The following is a 20,947-nucleotide window of genomic DNA, read 5'->3' as shown; positions in this document are numbered from 1 at the left end:
CTTTCAGGTCATCCGCACCCTGACCCCCAGCTGATTACCTACTCAATAGTATTGAACCAACCCCTTTGGACTCCTGTGACGCTGGGTTGGTCCAGTTTTCCTGAACAACGGCATCCAAACCACCAAAGAACTGAACATTTCCAGCAGCTGCTGGATAATACAGCTGGTTCTCCAGCAGCTCTGATGTGGAATCTGGTTCCATCATTGACCCAAAGTAAAGTCCAGCTGTCCGTTCTCCTTTCACTGTCATCAGTCCAGCTATTCCTCCTCCTCCATCGCTCTCTTCTCCATCTGCTGATCCTTTCAGTGTAGAACCAGAATGTTTATTGGTGACCGGCTGAGGTGTAGGTCATCCGTTTAACCTTTAGCTTGCTGTTAGCATGACCTCAGCGTTCCTGTGACTGTCAGACGTTTTCCTGCTGCCGTCATGACCATCAGCTCTGCTGGCGTCTCCATCCACCGGAACGTCTCATGTTGCTGCAACACCGTTGCCTCTTCGGAGCATCTTCAGATCAGCTGATCCGATCTTATCCAATCCTGCTTTTTCCAGTAGCGCCTTCACAGTCTAAATTTCAGATCTCTGTCCTCCTTCACCGATCACAGCAGCCTTTGAATCGTTCAGTCGTGCTGCTACTCCTTTTCTGTCCTGTGATCCCACTTCCACTCAGGACGTTCCTGCAAACATTGTCCTCTGTGTTTCTTTGTTCTTCTGTTTTAGTGCTTTCTCTGAACGTTTTTGCCGTTTTCGTCTCCCCCTGTTTTCTTTGTGTTTCTGAGCCCCTCTGGACTGAAGCTCGCACTTCCATCTTCTAAACTTCTGGATCGTTTTTCAGTTTTCTCTAAAAACCTTCTGAATGTTTTCTTCATCCGTGCTTTTTCTCTCTAATCCGTCTTCACCTCCATGACTGACACACTGGCGTCTTCCTCATCCCCATCCAGAGCTGAACCACTTCACCAGCCGTCATTTGAAGCAGCATTTAACAGAAACACAGATTAAGGAGAACCAGAAACTGCACTTATGATCCCCGTTTGAACGTTGGGATGAATATTATCGCAGACTTTTTGTGTTTTTTTACTTTGATATCAAATGTTTGTGGTCAGAACAGACCTCCTATTTTTTTATTTGTGGCCGTCCTTGTCCTTCATAAACGTCAGCAGCGGACGTTTTGGTACATGCGCGTGTCGAACGTGAGGGGGCGCTGTTTCCCTCAGCGCAGTGTGAGCAGAGCCCCGCGGCGCATGCGCGTGACGCAGCTGGAGGGGAAGTGCTCCTGTCTGCGCCTCATTCATGCGGCCGGACGTTAGCAGGTTTATTAGCGCAGAGGCGGCCGCGGCTCCCCCAGTGAACACCGACAGAGGCTCCGGTAAGTGTTCCCGCTCTTCTGGGGCACCGTCGGTTGGTGTGCACCCCCCCGCCTCCGCGCGCGCGCGGGGACACATACAGCCTCGTGCGGCGGTGTGTCCTCGGCTCGAGACAATCATCAGACCATCAGCCTCAGCCTGCTCCGTGACTGTCAGCCCCCCCCGATGGAGTCCCTCTCTGTGGATCAGAAACAGCTGTTCCGGTCCCGGAGACCCGGGCGTACCGGGGACCGTCGGGGTGCAGCCCGGTTCCTCCGAACCGTTCAACTTTTTCAGCAGGGAGTCAGTGTTGGTTTGTGCGGGGCATTGCGGGACTGTGGGGGTCATGGAGGGTCAGTGCGGGACCGTGCGGGTCCTCCGTGTCACGTCAGTCCAGATGAAGGTCGGCGGTGCGGCTTCCAACCGCTTTTGATGTCGTCATTCATTGTTATTATTATTATGAGGCGCGTGCGGGTTAACTCTTATCGTGCGCGTGCTCGGCCTTGCATAACGGCAGCAGGTCGCGGCGCTCAGGTGCGCAGCGGTCAGGTGTCACCTGTCTGAAGGTCAGTGGAACAGGACACGGTGTCCTCAGCTCTATTCTATTGAGTTCGGACCCGGTTCTTCTGGCGGATCAAACCCGTTTTCTCTCTGTGGGGGGCACCGCCCTCCCCTCATGTTGCCCCCAGGGGCAGCACCGGGGGCCGTTCTGCCTCTGGTGTCACCCTGAAGGTGGTTTAAGGCCGTGAAGGTCTGAGGTGTTTGAAGTCGACGCTGCAGCTCCGAGCTGCGACCTTTCCCCTACTTTCTGCAGCTCTGGAGGGTCATGTGACGCAGGGGGCGGGGCCTGACTGTCAACGCTACTCCAGGGTTGCCAGGTTGGGAGGATTTTCGCTAATATAAAGTTTCTTTAGAATTGGTTTATGTGCAGCAACAACATATCGGCTTGTAGAGAAAATTCTGGAAAAATGTGAGAAAAAGATCCTGCAGGGAAACGTGATGTAGGAGGTTCTGATCACTGTGGAGAACCGGTTCTGGACCACACCGACCATCCAGAAAAACAGAGTCACTCCAACATCAGGGAGGGCAGCGTTCGACCTCTGATGGGAAGGCTGCAGGAGCACTTCCTGCTTCAGAGTGCCCTTGAGAAAACCACAACGGTTTGGATCAAGAAATACTCACAAAGGCGTTTTAAGCCCAATTTTCTGTCTACACGTCAACTGAAAATGACACAGGAACACGTTACAAACGCCAAAACCTGCGTCCTTCTGGGGGTCATTCTGGAATTAGGGTAGAATAATATATATTAGCATACGCCAGGCCAAACTAATAATGAACATGATAATGCTAACAAAAACACAGCTTCCTGTTGAAAATCACTGACAGATTCTTAGTCGGTCTTCTCCTAGAAAAGAAGCAGACTGACGCATGAGCGGGAACCGACGGATACATGAGCGGGAACCGACGGATACATGAGCGGGAACCGACCGACGCCTGAGCGGGAACCAACGGATACATGAGCGGGAACCTACCGACGCCTGAGCGGGAACCGACCGACGCCTGAGCGGGAACCAACGGATACATGAGCGGGAACCTACCGACGCCTGAGCGGGAACCGACCGACGCCTGAGCGGGAACCGACCGACGCCTGAGCGGGAACCGACTGATACATGAGCGGGAACCAACGGACGCCTGAGCAGGAACCGACGGATAGATGAGCGGGAACAGACCGACGCCTGGGCGGGAACCGACTGATACATGAGCGGGAACCAACGGACGCCTGAGCGGGAACCGACGGATACATGAGCGGGAACCGACCGACGCCTGAGCGGGAACCGACTGATACATGAGCGGGAACCAACGGACGCCTGAGCGGGAACTGACGGATACATGAGCGGGAACCGACCGACGCCTGAGCGGGAACCGACCGATGCCTGGGCGGGAACCGACTGATACATGAGCGGGAACCAACGGCCGCCTGAGCGGGAACCGACCGACGCCTGAGCGGGAACCAACGGATACATGAGCGGGAACCTACCGACGCCTGAGCGGGAACCGACGGACGCCTGAGCGGGAACCGACGGACGCCTGAGCGGGAACCGACGGACGCCTGAGCGGGAACCGACGGACGCCTGAGCGGGAACCGACCGACGCCTGAGCGGGAACCGACGGATAGATGAGTGGGAACAGACCGACGCCTGGGCGGGAACCGACTGATACATGAGCGGGAACCAACGGACGCCTGAGCGGGAACCGACGGATACATGAGCGGGAACCGACCGACGCCTGAGCGGGAACCGACCGACGCCTGAGCGGGAACCGACTGATACATGAGCGGGAACCGACCGACGCCTGAGCGGGAACCGACTGATACATGAGCGGGAACCTACCGACGCCTGAGCGGGAACCGACGGATAGATGAGCGGGAACAGACCGACGCCTGGGCGGGAACCGACTGATACATGAGCGGGAACCAACGGACGCCTGAGCGGGAACCGACGGATACATGAGCGGGAACCGACTGATACATGAGCGGGAACCGACCGACGCCTGAGCGGGAACCGACGGATACATGAGCGGGAACCGACCGACGCCTGAGCGGGAACCGACCGACGCCTGAGCGGGAACCGACTGATACATGAGCGGGAACCAACGGACGCCTGAGCGGGAACTGACGGATACATGAGCGGGAACCGACCGACGCCTGAGCGGGAACCGACCGACGCCTGGGCGGGAACCGACTGATACATGAGCGGGAACCAACGGCCGCCTGAGCGGGAACCGACCGACGCCTGAGCGGGAACCGACTGATACATGAGCGGGAACCGACCGACGCCTGAGCGGGAACCGACCGACACCTGAATCGGACCAGGTTCCACTTGAGTACGTCTGCCTTTTGAACCTTACAAAAAGGCGGAACGGATGGAAAAGAGGCCTGAAGACCTCCTGCTCTTCTCAGAATGAAGCGCCTTTTGAGGACCACCCCTCCTTTGGTCCACGAGCTCCTGAGTGCACACTGAATGAAGTCCTGGAGCTGGAGGGTCAGCGCAGGCTTCCAGGAGACCCCTGAGAAGAGGTGGAATCCGCATCCCCCTCCCCCCACATGACAGGATGGTGTGAAGCCCCTCCCCTCCCAGCAGCCCTTCATATTGTTATAGGAATGCAACCCTACAGGTTCTCCAGGTTCAGGTCTTCCTGCACAAACGGCTCCTTCTGAGCATCGATTTCTTGGACTCCATCATAAGAACCGGTGGAGAACTGCCCCACCTTTCCTCTGTTGTTGGGGGGGGGGGGGGGGGGGGGGGGGGGGGGGGGGGGGGGGGGGGGTGTGAATGTTTTTCTACAATTAAAGTGAACCGATTGTTGTGTCAGAGGTCGTCTCAGGTCGTCTCAGGTTGTCACTGCACGGCGGCGTAGGGTCTCTGGAGATTATCCTGCGTTTCCTGTCGTCATCTTGGTTTCTTCCTCCCTTCCTTTCAGTGACCCCCCCTCAGTAAAAGCCACCATGGCAGAAGCCCACCAGGCGGTGGCCTTTCAGTTCACAGTCACTCCCGATGGCATCGACCTCCACCTGTCCCATGAGGCCCTGCGGCAGGTCTACCTGTCCGGCCTGCATTCCTGGAAGAAGAGATTTGTTCGCTTTAAGGTGAGAAGTCTTGAAGATTGAAAGGTGGGAACTTCACCAACAACCGTTTAGTGTGAGAAATATTCAATGTCCCCTGTGCTCCCGCCTTCCTGGCCTTGAATGAGGTCACATGACCTCAGCCGTCTCTTTGGCGGCTTCCTCCCTGTGGGGTTCATACCTGTGTCTCCACAGAACGGCGTGATGACCGGCGTGTACCCCGGCAGCCCGGCGGGGTTCATGGTGGTGGTGGTCTCCTACATGTCCTACAACAAGTTCAAGCAGCTGGATCCTTCTCTGGGGCTGATGGCCCGGCTGGGACATTACGTCCCCATCAGGTAGGGGGCGCTGACGCTCACAGCAGATGCTTCCTGTAGTGTGAAATGGGCATGACTCCAGGTCCACAGCAGAACCTCCTGCCTGGAAGGGTCCACGAGGTTCTGGTGGGGTTTCAGGGCAGGGATCCAGCATTCCCAGCAGGGGCAGTGAGCTCCTGCAGCCACACGGGGGTCCAGTGTTTCCAGGCACAGAGGGTTGGGTCAGGGAGGGCAAACACAGATGGGGTGATTGTCTGTGGCGTATGAAGGTATTAATGTTCCAAAATGGACGAGCTTGTATATTTGATTTGAGAACTTGTAATACAGAATGTGAATACTTGTGCAAAAAAAATCTGCATCTGTGTGCAAAATCTTCTGCTGTGAACTGACAAATTTCCATTTGTATGTGTTCATTTAGAGTTCCTGCATTTAAGAACAACAGATCATTTCTCATTAAAATGCTGGAAAAAAACGTTTTTTTTCTTCAGAAATGCATTTGTAGTTCACTCTCTGTGTTAATACAAAATGATTGAGAGACTTGCTGTCACATTTGAACGTTTATCAGAAGAGTTATTGAAGCAGGAAGTCCGACTCTGTGACGCTCTTTCTAACTTTACCAAGTTCTCAGAATCCTGCACTCTGATTGGTTGACTCCGCCTCCTCTAACCCTCCCTCCCTCCCAGGTCCATTATCGGACACAGATCAGTTAAGACACAAGTTTCTCACCAGGAATGTGTCAGAATTCAGAGCGCAGTTGTAGCGCACTTGTGATTTGCGCCAGCAGATTCAAGCACACGCAGAAGCACATTTGAGCAGTTGGAATCACAGATTTGAAGTTGGAACTCTAAATGAAAACATGCAAAGGGGAATTTGTCAGTTCACAGCAGAAGATTTTTACACACAGATGCAGATTTTTTTTGCACAAGTATTCACATTCTGTATTACAAGTTCTCAAATCAAATATACAAGCTCGTCCATTTTAGAACATTAATACCTTCATAGTGGCGCCCCCTGTGGGAACTAGACTGAGCGACACCCCCCATCCCCCACAGAAGATGGTTTACTTCAGCTCCAACCGAATGAAGTCAATTCAGTCACCACGTTTTCACGATATGGACGCCGCCATGTTGGAGCCACATGGCATCACTAATCAGTGACTGGTCAGAGTTCAGGCTGGGCCATATGGCCTAAAAATAAAATAAAGATTTTATTTTTTTTAATTCGATTTCCGATTTTTTTTTTCACGACCCCCCCCCCCCCCCCCCACACACACACACACACACACACTTAAGGAAAGCAATAAGTACAAACGGCAGACAACTTAAAGCAAATTTTACTTTTATTTAATCAAACTCAAGCCAAATGTTACCCTCATTTCTGGGATGAATAGTAAATAAATGAACACGGTCATGGAATCAAAGTCCCAGCTGTGTTTTGAGTCACACTTTGTCGTCCAGACTAGAAGGAGACAAACATTCACCGTGAGAGTAGCAGCATTTTCTAAAGGATTAACAATACAGCTCAGATCTGGGCTCTAAGGTTTGAATTCAATGAAGAAACGCCGTCTTCTCCACCGTATCTATGGGTACCATGACTTTGGCTGTATGCAAAGCCACCACTTCGGTGATTGTTGGATCTTGTTCCTTTCTTGGGAACAAACTTCCCGCTCTCACCGGTAGCCATGCTGTTGCTGGCTCAGCTGTTTCCTGTGTGTTGCTGCTGTTTGTCGCTTCCCACTCCGCCGTGTGAAACTAGCGCTACGGAAGCTCTGGGGAGCCAAAAATGCGCCATTACACAAAAACTCGATTTAGTTATTTTTGAAATCGCCCGTGACAAAAAATTTGAATTAATTCATTCAATCGATTTTTCGCCCAGGCCTAGTCAGTCTGTCTGAGTCCACGTTTCTATGGCAACCATTCTGACCAATCAGCTGTGAGCTCGTTGGAACAGGCCACTCTCCTACAACTTGAAAGTGGGATACATGAAGTCTGTCAAACATATTGGACCATGGGGGCAGCTGGCCCCACCCACTTTCTCTGATTGGTCAGAAAAAACAGCAGTTACTCTTTGTGTTGGTCAGAACAACAACCATTGGAAACATCTTCTTGATATTTCTCTGTTGAAACATTTTTTGGATTTTGGCTTCCTGGAACCAGTTCCAGTTTGGAACGCTGGGGGGGGGGGGGGGGGTGGAACAACCCTCCCCCATCAGTCCCATGTGCATCTCTGCCGTGCACGCTCATGCAGTGTTTCTGAACGTCTGTCTCCCTCCCTCTGCAGTAAATACATGTCCACCGACAGCCAGAGGGTAGTGGGGGGGGTTCTGGTCGGCACAGGCGTGTGGGTCACCATCATCATGATCATGAGGAACGTCCTGAAGTCTCTGCTGTCGTGGCACGGCTGGATGGAGGCCCGCCATGGAACCATGTCCTGGTCTACAAAGCTGTGGCTGGTGAGCCTCTTCCCTCCTCTGAGTTTCTGCCTGGGGAGCTTCAGCTCAGGTTCCTGCGGGTTAGGAAGTCCTCTGGTTCTGACCAATAGAAACGTACAGGGCCTTGCCAAAGGATTTGGCCTCCTCGAACTTTTCAACCTTTTGCCACGTTTCAGGCTGCAAACATAAAGATATAAAACTGTAACTTTTTATGAAGAACCAACAACAAGTGGGACACAATCATGAAGTGGAACCACATTTATTGGATATTTCAAACTAGTTTAACAAAATAAAATGTGGAATATTGGGCGTTCAAAAGTTCTGCTCCTTTCCTTTCAGTGCAGCAAACTCTCTCCAGATGTTCAGTGAGGATCTCTGAATGATCCAATGTTGATCTAAATCAGTGTTTTTCAACCTTTCTGAGCCACGGCACACTTTAACCTCGACCGAAATCCTGCGATTCACCAGCATTCAAACTTTATAAAAAGCAGAAACTCATAGTCTATTGATCTACAGTCCCTCCTTGATCTCACGTTCATTATAGTGATAATTGTGGCAGAAAAAACTGGAAGCTGCAGCTGTTTTTCTAAAAGATGGAATAAAAGTTAAGTGAGTTTTCAGTAATAATTTTCAATTAAATTATTAGACATTTTACCCTGGTAGTTGTATTTCCCTCCAGTTTATTAACATGCAATTTGATGTAACCTCACAAAAAACACAAATATAATGTTTCTAAATTGTGATTTATTTTTTAAATGTTAGTGCAAAGGCAACTGTAATTTTTGAACAATACGATCAGAATATGTTTGATAAATTTTACACAAAAAGACTAACATTATATTTATGTTTTCTGTAGCTCCACAAAAAGTGAACAAAAATGTTTGATTTCTTTTTAGATGATTAAATTGTTTCAATTTAGTTTAATTGTGTCTGTGTCACCTTCATCCTGTTTCTTAAATGTTCTTACTTCTTCTTAAGTTTAACATCTAAAATAATCCAGACGTTCTTAGAAAAGTGTTTCAGTTAGAAAGATGACTTGGACCAAACTCTGGGATGTTTGGCTGTTAAGAAACACAAACCTGGAAGGGGAACTAAACTGTTGACCTCTGACCTCTGATTTCATCAAGAACATTGAAAAACTCTTTGATGTGTGTTCATTGTGGTTTAAGACGTTTAACAGGGATGACTCATTGTAGAGCAGAGACGCTGTCACTTTAACCCAATGCATCATGGGAGATGTAGTGATGGCAGACAGACTCTTCTCTGAGCTTCCAGCAGATTCTGTGGAAAGCTACACCGCTATAGACGAGCTTTAGCTGGTATTTTTGTTGGAACTGAGAGACTCTATGAGCAGAATCAGAACAAGGAAGTGAAGACTTTAACCACTTCTGATTGGTCAGACTGATGAGGTGTGATTGATGAGGCGTTCGTTTAGCGTTCGGTGAGCATTAGTCTGACTTTTTGGTGAGCGTTCGTTGAGTGTTTGGTGAGGGTTCGTTGAGTGTTTGGTGAGGGTTCGTTTAGCTTTTGTTAAGCGTTCGCTGAGCGTTCGCTGAGCGTTCGCTGAGCATTCGTTGAGTGTTTGGTGAGCGTTTGGTGAACGTTCGGTGAGCGTTTGTTGAGTGTTTGGTGAGGGTTCGTTTAGCTTTTGTTAAGCATTCGTTGAGCGTTCGTTGAGCGTTCGCTGAGCATTCGTTGAGTGTAGGGTGAGCGTTTGGTGAACGTTCGGTGAGCGTTTGTTGAGTGTTTGGTGAGGGTTCGTTTAGCTTTTGTTAAGCATTCGTTGAGCGTTCGTTGAGCGTTCGCTGAGCATTCGTTGAGTGTAGGGTGAGCGTTCGTTGAGTGTAGGGTGAGCGTTCGTTGAGTGTTTTGTGAGCGTTCGTTGAATGTTTGGTGAGCGTTTGTTGAGTGTTTGGTGAGCGTTTGGTGAACGTTCGGTGAGCGTTTGTTGAGTGTTTGGTGAGGGTTCGTTTAGCTTTTGTTAAGCATTCGTTGAGCGTTCGCTGAGCATTCGTTGAGTGTAGGGTGAGCGTTCGTTGAGTGTAGGGTGAGCGTTCGTTGAGTGTAGGGTGAGCATTCGTTGAGTGTAGGGTGAGCGTTCGTTGAGTGTAGGGTGAGCGTTCGTTGAGTGTAGGGTGAGCGTTCGTTGAGTGTAGGGTGAGCGTTCGTTGAGTGTTTTGTGAGAGTTCGTTGAGTGTAGGGTGAGAGTTCGTTGAGTGTTTGGTGAGCGTTTGGTGAACGTTCGGTGAGCGTTTGTTGAGTGTTTGGTGAGCGTTCGTTGAGTGTAGGGTGAGAGTTCGTTGAGTGTTTTGTGAGCGTTCGTTGAATGTTTGGTGAGCGTTTGTTGAGTGTTTGGTGAGCGTTTGGTGAACGTTCGGTGAGCGTTTGTTGAGTGTTTGGTGAGGGTTCGTTTAGATTTTGTTAAGCATTCGTTGAGCGTTCGCTGAGCATTCGTTGAGTGTAGGGTGAGCGTTCGTTGAGTGTAGGGTGAGCGTTCGTTGAGTGTAGGGTGAGCGTTCGTTTAGCTTTTGTTAAGCATTCGTTGAGCGTTCGCTGAGCATTCGTTGAGTGTAGGGTGAGCGTTCGTTGAGTGTAGGGTGAGAGTTCGTTGAGTGTTTTGTGAGCGTTCGTTGAATGTTTGGTGAGCGTTTGTTGAGTGTTTGGTGAGCGTTTGGTGAACGTTCGGTGAGCGTTTGTTGAGTGTTTGGTGAGGGTTCGTTTAGCTTTTGTTAAGCATTCGTTGAGCGTTCGCTGAGCATTCGTTGAGTGTAGGGTGAGCGTTCGTTGAGTGTAGGGTGAGCGTTCGTTGAGTGTAGGGTGAGCGTTCGTTGAGTGTAGGGTGAGAGTTCGTTGAGTGTTTTGTGAGCGTTCGTTGAATGTTTGGTGAGCGTTCGTTTATTGTCGTTGAGTATTTGGTGAGCGTTCGTTGAATGTTTGGTGAGCGTTTGTTGAGTGTTTGGTGAGCGTTCGTTTATTGTCGTTAAGTATTTGGTGAGAGTTCGTTGAGTGTTTTGTGAGCGTTCGTTGAATGTTTTGTGAGCGTTCGTTTATTGTCGTTGAGTGTTTGGTGAGCATTCGTTGAGTGTTTGAGCGTTTGTTTGGCGTTCGGTGAGTGTTTGTTTAGCGTTTGTTAAGTTTTTGGTGAGCGTTCGGTGAGTGTTCGTTAAGTGTTCGGTGAGCGTTCGTTGAGTGTTTAGCGTTTGGTGAGCGTTCGTTTAGTGTTTGGTGAGCGTTCATTGAGCGTACGTTGAGTGTTTGGTGAGCGTTCGTTGAGCGTTCGGTGAGCGTTCGGTGAGTGTTTAGCGTTTGTTGAGCGTTCGTTTAGTGTTTGGTGAGCGTTTGTTGAGTGTTTAGACATTGTTCAGAGAGTTTTTGGCGGGCTCTGTTTTGAAATCAAACGGTTCTCCTCTGCTCTGTTCTATGCTCAGGTTCTCGTGAAGATCTTCTCGGGCAGGAAGCCGATGCTTTACAGTTTCCAGAACTCTCTGCCCCGCCTGCCCGTCCCCCCCATCAAGGACACCTGCAGAAGGGTAACCCCCCCCCCCTTCCTGACCTTGTTTTTGCCATAGTTTTGATCACAGGAATATTTCCCAAAGCTGAAAGCTTCTGCTGATTCTGACGTTTTTTTCCTGCATCCGTTTTTGCGTTTCCGTCACACTCGTGGTAAAATGGCTCTGAGTTCCATGAATGTCGGTTCTGTAGCGGGCAGACGTTCCGCAGGATGAGGTGTGATTGAAAGGTGTGACCCCGCCTCTCTGCCTGCAGTACCTGGAGTCGGTGCGCCCACTGATGGATGACGAGCAGTTTCACAGGATGAAAGGTTTGGCCGAAGACTTTGAGAAGAACCTGGGCCCCCGGCTGCAGTGGTACCTCAAGCTGAAGTCCTGGTGGGCGTCAAACTATGTAAGTCGTTTTGGATCCAAAGTCATCATTTCTGTATTTGATGCCCCGCCCCCTCACTGTTTCTCTACACCTGCAACAGGTCAGTGACTGGTGGGAGGAGTATATTTACCTGAGAGGTCGGGGACCAATCATGGTCAACAGTAACTACTATGCCATGGTGAGTTTGAACATCCCCTGCCGAGGTCATTTACCCAGAGTTCCTTGCTCCCTGTGGTCATGGATCCTGTGATGGCCGACCTGGAAAGGATCTTTGGAGTTTAACAGACACAGTAGAAACTCGACCTCGTTGTATTTGAGAATTTCTGGTCAAACTGGCAGATTTCTCTTTGTGAGACAAAAGGACCCAACTGTAAAATGTAGATAAAAGACTTAAGTAATTATAATAACAATGGCTTAGAGCTATCTACGCTTCTCCAGACGCTCAAAGTTCTTCCAATCTGTCCATCATTCATTCATACTTGGTGACGGCAGCTACTGTTGTAGCCACAGCTGACCCGGGGCAGACTGATGGGGGCGTGGCTGCCAGTTGGCGCCTACTGTCCCTCTGATCATCACCGGGACATTTATGCACCGGTGGAGCCACACTGGAGGCAGGGAGGGACACAACGACAGCTGACTGGGGGGAGCGGGGATCGAACTGCCGAACCTTCCATCATTGGACGAGCTGCTCAACCGCCTGAGCCACTGCCACAATGATGAATTGTAGATTTGTTTGAAGCACTTTATGTAGAACATTAATAAAACCTCGTTCTGATGGTGAGATGTTCTTCTGGGAGGAAGTTCCAGACGTTTCCTCCTCAAGTTTAGCCTTTAGAGCCACTTTATTCTCAACTTTTATTTTGAAACTTCAGAAAAATGGTTTTAGCTGAACTCCACAAACTCTTCTTTTGTTTTTTTAACTTGATGTTTTCAGAAATACTTGGGTTTTTTGTCTCTCTCTATGAGGAGGTCACGGCGGACCAAAGGGACCGCCCACTCGCGCCAGAATCAACCAGAGGTCAACGCGCTCTCTGTGGTTTCAGGAAGTGACATGATTCCTCCTCCACAGGATTTCCTCTACGTGTTCCCCACCTCCATCCAGGCGGCGCGGGCAGGGAACGCCATCCACGCCATCATGCTGTACAGGAGGAGGCTGGACAGAGCGCAGATCAAACCTGTAAGTGGCGGGACGTCCCGCTCCTCCTCGTGGAGGACTCCTCTAGCAGTGTGGCGTGCTGAGCGGCTGAACCTCGGGAAGTTAGAACGTTCTGCCGTTTGAAGGTTTTCTACGGAACCCTCCAGGTGCCAGTGGTTAAAAAAAGAAATCCAAACAACCGTGCACACGGATGGTGTGTACATGCACAATGTGCATGTCTCTGAGCGGAGCAGCAGGACTCGTAGCTTCCTGTTTGTGGGAAGGGGAGGTGCGCCCTCTAGAGGAGGCTTCGGACCGCAGGCCGTACGGCTGCTCTGCGTGACTCAGGAGAACCGGGTCTCCCGGGAGATTTGTGTCTCCAAGCAGAGGAGCGGCTTTGGGACGGGCGGAGGCGGGTCCTGAGAAAACGTTCAAACAATGACGTGAGTTTGTGTTTCCAGTCGGGTCCAGACAAATAAAGGCCGATGTTATTCCAGTTTAAGTTCATCTACACTAATGTTGTTGGCACGCATTAACCTAATGCCAATCCTTCTTCTGGGTCGGTTCTGCCAATAATGAAGAACTGGCCGCACTGATTTAAACAACTACAAGTGAACAGGAACCTAATAATAATCCTAACAATGATAAAAGCCCGTTTAGAAGATCGTCTCGCTCAGTGACGGAGCTCTGCTTGTTTACAACAGAACGTCCACTTTCTTCTTCTATGGTCTTACCGTCATCTGTCCAGTCCAATCACTATCTGACGCGTCATCGGACCAACGGACAGCCAATCGCACAGTGTGACGTCATCATTTGCAGATCAGATTTATTCTTTGACTGGCACCTGCAGGGCTCCGTAGTTTTCCTCTGAGCGTCTGACTGAAGTGTTTTTGTCAGAAACGTCTCGTCCTCCTGCGTCTGTCCTCGGCCTGCATGGGTGTCTGCGTCTGTCAGACTGCAGCCTGCAGTCGCTGTGATGCATGAGCTTCCTGTTACTCACATGCGCTTGTCTCTGTTTTGTGCCGGACGCTGCGTTAGATTTACTTGCTGGCCAACAAGGTTCCTCTGTGCTCTGCTCAATGGGAGCGAATGTTTAACACCACCCGCGTCCCGGGCGTGGAGACAGGTAAGAGGAGGGTCCTCCGCCCTGCTGGAAAGCCTGACGTCTGGCCAACAGCAGCGGCAAAGCCCCAAGGCGGCGCCGGGCGCCGTCACAGACGCCGAAGCTCACGCGTCTTGGAAGAAAGGCGGCGCTGGCTTTGGGGCTCTGCTGGCGCTCTGAGCCGACGGTCCACAGGCTCCTGCTCGTCCCTCGTCTTCCTCCTGTCCAACCTTCATCCCACTTCATCTGTAGGGCGTGGGTGTGGGGGGGCTGCTGCTCTCTGGGGTTTTGGGGAAGTGCTTTGTAATCTCTGTGTTTGACTCTCCCCTTTTGCTTTTCAGCTCATGCTGCTACACACTATTCCCATGTGCTCAGCCCAGTACGAGCGCGTGTTCAACACCACGCGTGTTCCAGGTGTAGAAACAGGTAGAGTCCTGAGCGGCGCTGCCTCCACCTGCTGCCTCAGAGCGCAGCAGCACTGCATGACATTCAAACACCGGTCTGCATCACGGCGCAGTAAGAGGGGGGGGGGATAAATGCGAGCGTAGAAATGATAAAAACACGAGGAGCCAGAAAGCTGCTTTCACCTCGGACCACCAGCATGGGGGGGGGGGGGGGGGGGGGGGAATGCTCAGCAACCCCCCCCCCCTCAGGATGAGAGCTGGGTCCTTATTATCATTCCTCTGCCACCGTGCTTCACAGAGGACTTCATGAGCTGATGATTGACGGCAGGTTATTGTGTTTGTGGACCAAACACAGATTATGTGTAGTGACTACACTACCCAGAATGCCTGGAGGGGCAAATAGGCAGGTGACTGGTTAGAGGTCGATGGGAGGTTTTTCTAGTTAGCAATTATCAGCCTTTGCAAAGAGAATATTTAAAAATCGTTAAAGACAATTTTTATTTATGTCCTTTTAAATGGTTATAATAACCGGTAAGTCATTGGGATCGCAAGGCACAGCAAGAAGTTTGGGAGGCGCTATAGCCCCCCCCCCTCGACTATAGAAGAAGACAGACACAGACTTACGTTTCATGCTGTATTCACACTGACCGTTCTTGAACGCATCACACACGGGTTTAGGAGCGCGCATGCATCCTGTTTTTTTATGATATTTTTTCCTGCAATTCAAGTTATTCACGTTATAAACCGACCAATCAGACGCCTCAATAAAAGTAGGAGGAGCCTGCTGGCCCCACATCTAACATTCAAAACATTTGATAGATTTGTGTAGCCTGCTTTCAAGTGGAAGGGGTGTGGCCTTCCCACAAGCTCACTCCTGATTGATGAATGTGGTTGTCATAGAAACCGTCTCTTGGCCCAATCAGTGATGAGGCTGAAGAGGGGAGTGGAAGGTGTGACGTTACTGTTGTTGGTGGGTTTGCCCAGAGATGCCATCGGAGCAGAAGCCAGTGGACATGTTGGTGATGAGGAGGTTTGGGATCCAGGAGAGGAGCGTAGGACAGATGGCGGTTGATGTAGCATCAAAGGTGGAAATGTTCTTTGAGAAGAGGCAGCAACAGAGGAGCTCAGACAGACCACATCCTGTGTAGACGGTGTCATCTGCAGGAGATCAGAGACTGCAAAGCAGTGGTGGGTGAGTGTTTCCAGACAGCAGAGGATGGTGGTGTGGTTGATGACTCTGGTGATGAAGATGATGAAGATAGAAAGGACAAAGGCAGAGGAGAGGACACACTGGTGGAAGCTGAAAGAGGAAGAATGTTGAGGACTTTTAAGAAGCGGCTGAAACAGACTCTGGGTGTTCAGGAGAAACTCCAGCTGATGAGATCAGGGAGACGAGTGAACTTGGTCACCAGGACAGAAAGTTCTAAGTGGGAGGACATCCTTCTGCTTCTGAGTTCCTCTGTGGGGAAAAACGCTTTTCTAGTTGATCTGAGGCCGGATTGGTCCTTCAGTCAAACAGACAGGAGTCTGCATGTTGGATGGACTAAACTCAGGGTAAACCGGTTCCTGTGAGCCCAGACCAGTCTTCAGGTGAAGAAGCAGCCGTTTGTCCTGGGGGGGTCGTGTGTTTCTTTCCTTCTGCTGTGTTTCCTCTGCTCAGAACCGGGTCAGTTCTGGTTTGAGCCCAAAGCCTTCTGATGCTCAGACCAGCACTGTCTCCGTTCCCCGTCCTCCCATCAGCCCATCCCTCTCCGTAACCCCCACCTCCCCGCATGTCCCACGTCCTCTCCTCTAGTCCTGGACTCTGAGGGCTCCTGTCATCACCTCGTCTGAGATTGGACACGCTAACAGACGGGACGTCCTGAAGGCTTCCCGTCATCCGCAGACAGCTGGTGTGCAGGACCCCAGACCGTCGCCTCAGAAACCCTAACCTGAAGAAGAAATGCTCCTCCTTCCTGTTTCCCGTCTGTTTGTCTCCCCCCACAGACACGCTGCAGCACGTGAACGAGAGCAAACACATCGTGGTCTACCACAAGGGGCGCTATTTCAAGGTGTGGATGTTTTATGACGGGCGGCTGCTGCTGCCGCGCGAGATCGAGCAGCAGATGGAGAGGATCCTGGCAGACCAATCGGAGCCTTTGCCGGGGGAGGAGAAGCTGGCGGCGCTGACCGCGGGGGAGAGGTGGGGCCAACACAACACAGCCGGTGATGGGGGGGGGGGTGGGGTTTGCTGACCTGGCCTCCTGACTTCTGCAGGACTCCCTGGGCAAAGTGCCGTGAAACGTACTTCAGCCGTGGGAAGAACAAGCAGTCCCTGGAGGCCGTGGAGAAGGCGGCCTTCGTGGTGACCCTGGACGACACGGAGCAGCGTTACGATCTGGACAACAAAGTCAAGTCTCTGGACAGCTACGCCAAGTCGCTGCTGCACGGGAATTGCCATGACAGGTGGCGCCGGCGCTCCTCTGTGATCTGATGTGGTGCACGGCCAGTTCTTGACGCTGGACTCTGTCCTCAGGTGGTTCGACAAGTCCTTCAACCTGATCGTCTTCAAGAACGGCACCATGGGGCTGAACGCCGAGCACTCGTGGGCCGACGCCCCCATCGTGGGTCATCTGTGGGAGGTACGGCTGTGCGGGTCATAAAGCCCGGCGTCCGGTCAGATGGGACCAGGCGTTGAGCAGAGCAACATGTGTTGTGTTGCAGCACGTTCTGTCCATGGACCCCATCCGGCTGGGCTACGCCGACGACGGCCACTGCCGAGGGAAGCCCCACCCCACCCTGCCCGGCCCCCAGAGGCTGCAGTGGGACATCCCCGCTGAGGTAAAAGCCGTTCCTCACGGGGGGACCGGTCCAAAGAGGCGTTTGTCAAATGAGGCGCATGAACGTGTGTTTGTCCACACGCCAGTGCCAGGAGGTCATCGAGTGCTCGCTGTCCGTGGCGCGCGCTCTGGCGGACGACGTGGACTGCCACATCATTCCCTTTGAGGAGTTTGGAAAGGGGCTGATCAAGAAGTGCCGCACCAGCCCGGACGCCTTCATCCAGATCGCCCTCCAGCTGGCCCATTTCAGGGTGAGTCCAGCAGCCGGTGCGGGACACCTGCCCAGGTGAGGTCGGCTGTGGGCGGGCCTTAAGCTCTGCTCCTCTGCCAACAGGACAAGGGGAAGTTCTGCCTGACCTATGAGGCCTCCATGACCCGCCTGTTCCGGGAGGGCCGGACGGAAACCGTGCGCTCGTGCACGGTGGAGACCTGTGACTTCGTCCGCGCCATGACCCGCGAGGAGACGGTGAGCGCCGCCGTCGGGCCCGACCGCAGACCGCTGTGCTCTCTGCCGTGTTTGACCCCTGCTCCTCGCCGCAGAGGGAGGAGCGCCTCCGCTTGCTCAAAGTGGCTGCAAGCAAACATCAGAACCTGTACCGCCTGGCCATGACGGGACACGGCATCGACCGCCACCTCTTCTGTCTCTACGTGGTCTCCAAGTACCTGGGCGAGGACTCGTCCTTCCTGAAGGAGGTGAGGCTGCTCCTGGTTGGTGGACATCCCGCTGCGCGCCGGCTAAAGGTCTGTCCTCCCCCAGGTGCTGTCCGAGCCGTGGAGGCTCTCCACCAGTCAGACGCCTCTGCAGCAGGTGGAGCTGTTTGATCTGGTCAGGCACCCCGAATACGTGTCCGCGGGGGGGGGCTTCGGTCCGGTACGTCCGCCCAAACGTGAGTGACGCTGGCCGTGAAGTCCGCTCTCTGACCAGCGTCTGTCTGTGCTCAAAGGTCGCCGACGATGGTTACGGGGTCTCCTACATCATTGTGGGGGAGGAACTCATCAACTTCCACATCTCCAGCAAGCGCTCCAGTCCAGAGACGGTGAGTTTGCTGTGGGAAGCTCTGCAGAGGTCTGCTGGCCCCCCCCTCATGACCAATGCCTGCCTTTCAGGACTCTCATCGCTTCGGCTCCAACATCCGACAGGCCATGCTGGATCTTCTGGGCCTTTTCAACCTGGAGCCCAAAGCCAGCGAGTGACGGGCTGTGCGTGCACGAGGCGCCGCGCAGCCGCCGCAGCCGCAGCCGCTGCAGCAGCAGCAGCAGCCGCAGCAGCCGCTCTCGGAGGGTCTCTTTCTTTAGGCTTGTACAGAATCAGTGGGTGGGGGTGGGAGGATGTGAAGCTAATCGTATTTCAGAATCAATGCTGGTGTGCGTCTCTCTAGGCAGAGCCGGCCTGCAGTCCAGGTGTTGCACCGATCAGAGTCTGTTTCAGGTGCCTTAGTGACAAACCCAGGAGGGTTCCAATCTGGCGTCACGTCAGAGTTTGCTCACTAGCATGGAGCCACGACGGAGGAGCGTTTCATGGTTCTCCTCTTTGGTCTGTGCTGCTGGAGGCCGCTGCTCCACTTGGACAGAGGTCACACTAGGGTCATTTCAGTAGTTGGCATAGCAACGGTTGGGTGGGAGTTCATCACTGCTGTGCACTCCTTGGACAAACCGGGAAGATCCACTTTGGCAGCTTCAGTGTCGCCCGGGGGAAGCTGCTGGGGGGCCGGGAGGTCCCGCACTGCCTGGTTGGGGTTCGGTTCCTCGTGGCCGCCACGCCAGCGTCTCCTTCAGTGACGTTTAGGAACGGCAGCCGTCAGTCCATCCTATTTATTTATAGTTTCTTCTTCTGGGTCTGAATTCCTACATTTAACAGCTGAATGTGACGACAATAAAAGTTAATTTAAGTTTGATCTCTAGATGAAAATGCTCGTTTGGTTGTCGGTTTGCTGCCTGTGGTTTGACTTTTATCTGCGTAGATCTGATTTTTACACTGCTGCATGTTTTAAAGATGAAGCTGTAAATGTTTGCCTGTAATTTAAAGAAGACGAGCAGCAGATGAACCAAACCTTTTAACAATAAACTCCATGTCCAGCAGCCACATGCGGCGCCAGCTCCATGTCTTCTCATCCTGACTTTAGACCTAAAGCCGCGCTCTGGCAGGGATTTGGCGGTTCCTGGCGGCGGCCTCGTCACAGACGTTTGCGGTGAGAAGAGCAGCTGAAGGGAGGGAGGAGGAGGAGGAGGGATGTTCAGTGGCGTCATGCGGCTGCAGCATCTTCATCGGCCGTCTGCGGTGGCATCAGCAGGCTGAGGCGTCCAGGGATTCCTTTAACACTGGGAGGGAATCTGACGGGTTTCATTTAGGATTCCGGGTTTTAGTTAGCGGATCTCTGGGCTTAAAGTGAAAGCTGCATTCTGTCTGGATACCAGCAGGGGGAGACAGAAACCCCTCAGAATCTGATCACAACTGACTTTAGTTTGGTCTCCATTTAGCGACTTATTACCAAATTGTTGATGTGGATTTGTGCGTTCTGAAGCTTCAACAGTCAGAACCGGAAACGGATCAGGGCGGTTCCACCTCCTGATGGATCTGGAATGGTAACAGCAGCGTATTTGAGGTAAAGCGAAGCTCTTCTGTGCGTCTGTGTTTCCTCACATTTGATGTTTCAAGGACTCAAAGGAAAGAGGATCAAATTTTTCTTCAAACCTTTAAACACAAACCGTGAAGATGCTTTCAGACTCGGCTCGTCCATCCAGAGGAGGAAGAAAAGCAGTTCCTCCTCCACCTGATGGACCAGAAACCAGGCTGAGGAGAAGCTGCTCGCTTCATTCTGATGACGGTTTTTGCACATTTGCTGTTTGACACCAGACGAGGAACGGGGAAGCCGCCGCTGCACCTGCAGGGGTGATCTGCGTCGGCGCTGCTGTCCTCTGATGGGCCTGCTGCTTTAAGTGTGAAAATTCACCAGAACTCTGATTTGGACCAAACAAGAACTCTGGTTCTCCTAAGAGAGCGGGTGTCTGTTCAGTTGCAGGTGAACTCTGGTGCGGTTCACCTCAGTGTGAACGCAGACAGGCTGTCCAAAGGTCCTGGAAGCTGAGTGTACGGCGGCAGCGGGAATCTGGAGAAGTTCTCAAAGCCGTCATGCTCCTGTCATGGTTCTGGTTTTTAGTTCTGAAGCTAAAACCTGCCTGCCGTCAAAATCCGATCCCTCCCGCTGTTCCCCGCCGTGGGTGGGGTCTTCATGTGTTCCTCCTGGGGGTCTTCAGTCATAAGCTGCTAATGAAGCCGTAAAGCAGCAGGAGGTTCTCAGACAGCTGAGAGGAGGGCATGCCCCCCCCCCCCCCCCCCCCCCCTGAAGACTGCCTTACTGAGTTCTTGTTCTGGCTGAGCCTTTGGTTCGGTTGCTCAGACAGAAATGGGAGGAGTTTGGTCTTTTCTGTTCAGGCATGATCCGGACCTGCATGGAGGTCAAATTCCCGCCACGGGGGAACCAGGATGAAGTCTCAGACTCTGATAGAGGCCCGGAAAAGCCATTTGTTCCTGAGCAGAGTCTGAAACCTGAAACCTTGACCTGCACTTTCTAAAAGTAGACCTTGGAGAGACCTGCAGCTCATGTGGCTCTCCTGCACCCCCCAAGAGAAAAGAGAGGAGCCAATGTGACCTATATTAATAATTAGTTATCATTATTGTTGCGTATTAGTATTATCAGTATTATCGGCTCCTGGTTGTTGCCTGACAGGAACACACACACACACACACCCCGTCAGCTTCAGGGTCCACAACAGGAAGTGGGCTGGACGAAAAAAAAAGAAAGTTTTCATAGCTTGAAAGAAATTCAGCCACTGAGGGGTTAAAATGAATGACTGCATAGCAGCTCTGAGTTCAGCTCAGCGGCTGTAGACGTT

The 20,947-nt window shown here is 52.0% G+C and overlaps 1 protein-coding gene across 2 annotated transcripts; it reads left to right on the top strand.

Annotated features, from left to right (window-relative positions):
• The first annotated feature begins 1,208 nt into the window (after window positions 1-1,208).
• On the top strand, window positions 1,209-19,136 carry cpt1ab (carnitine palmitoyltransferase 1Ab (liver)). Of its 2 annotated transcripts, none has more exons than XM_011493427.4 (19): window positions 1,209-1,364; window positions 4,822-4,987; window positions 5,159-5,301; window positions 7,561-7,732; window positions 11,140-11,241; window positions 11,477-11,614; window positions 11,694-11,771; window positions 12,663-12,770; window positions 13,767-13,854; window positions 16,221-16,416; window positions 16,491-16,679; window positions 16,750-16,855; window positions 16,938-17,054; window positions 17,140-17,304; window positions 17,388-17,519; window positions 17,594-17,746; window positions 17,811-17,924; window positions 17,998-18,090; window positions 18,161-19,136. In XM_011493427.4, exons 2-19 carry the CDS (start codon window positions 4,847-4,849, stop codon window positions 18,245-18,247), a joined length of 2,322 nt encoding a protein of 773 aa, XP_011491729.1. In that variant the 5' UTR covers window positions 1,209-1,364; window positions 4,822-4,846; the 3' UTR covers window positions 18,248-19,136. The 2 variants fall into 2 exon arrangements, with proteins under 2 accessions (XP_011491729.1, XP_004085087.1); XM_004085039.5 differs by lacking the exon at window positions 13,767-13,854 and adding an exon at window positions 14,172-14,256 and having other exon boundaries at window positions 1,221-1,364.
• Window positions 19,137-20,947: the final 1,811 nt, after the last annotated feature.

The sequence above is a fragment of the Oryzias latipes genome, chromosome 6 (assembly GCF_053564925.1).
Source record: "Oryzias latipes strain Hd-rR chromosome 6, Olatipes_Hd-rR_3.1".
NCBI classification, from domain to species: Eukaryota; Metazoa; Chordata; class Actinopteri; order Beloniformes; family Adrianichthyidae; genus Oryzias; species Oryzias latipes.
Note: the sequence above shows the minus strand (reverse complement) of the source record. Positions and strands in the feature narration are given on the sequence as shown.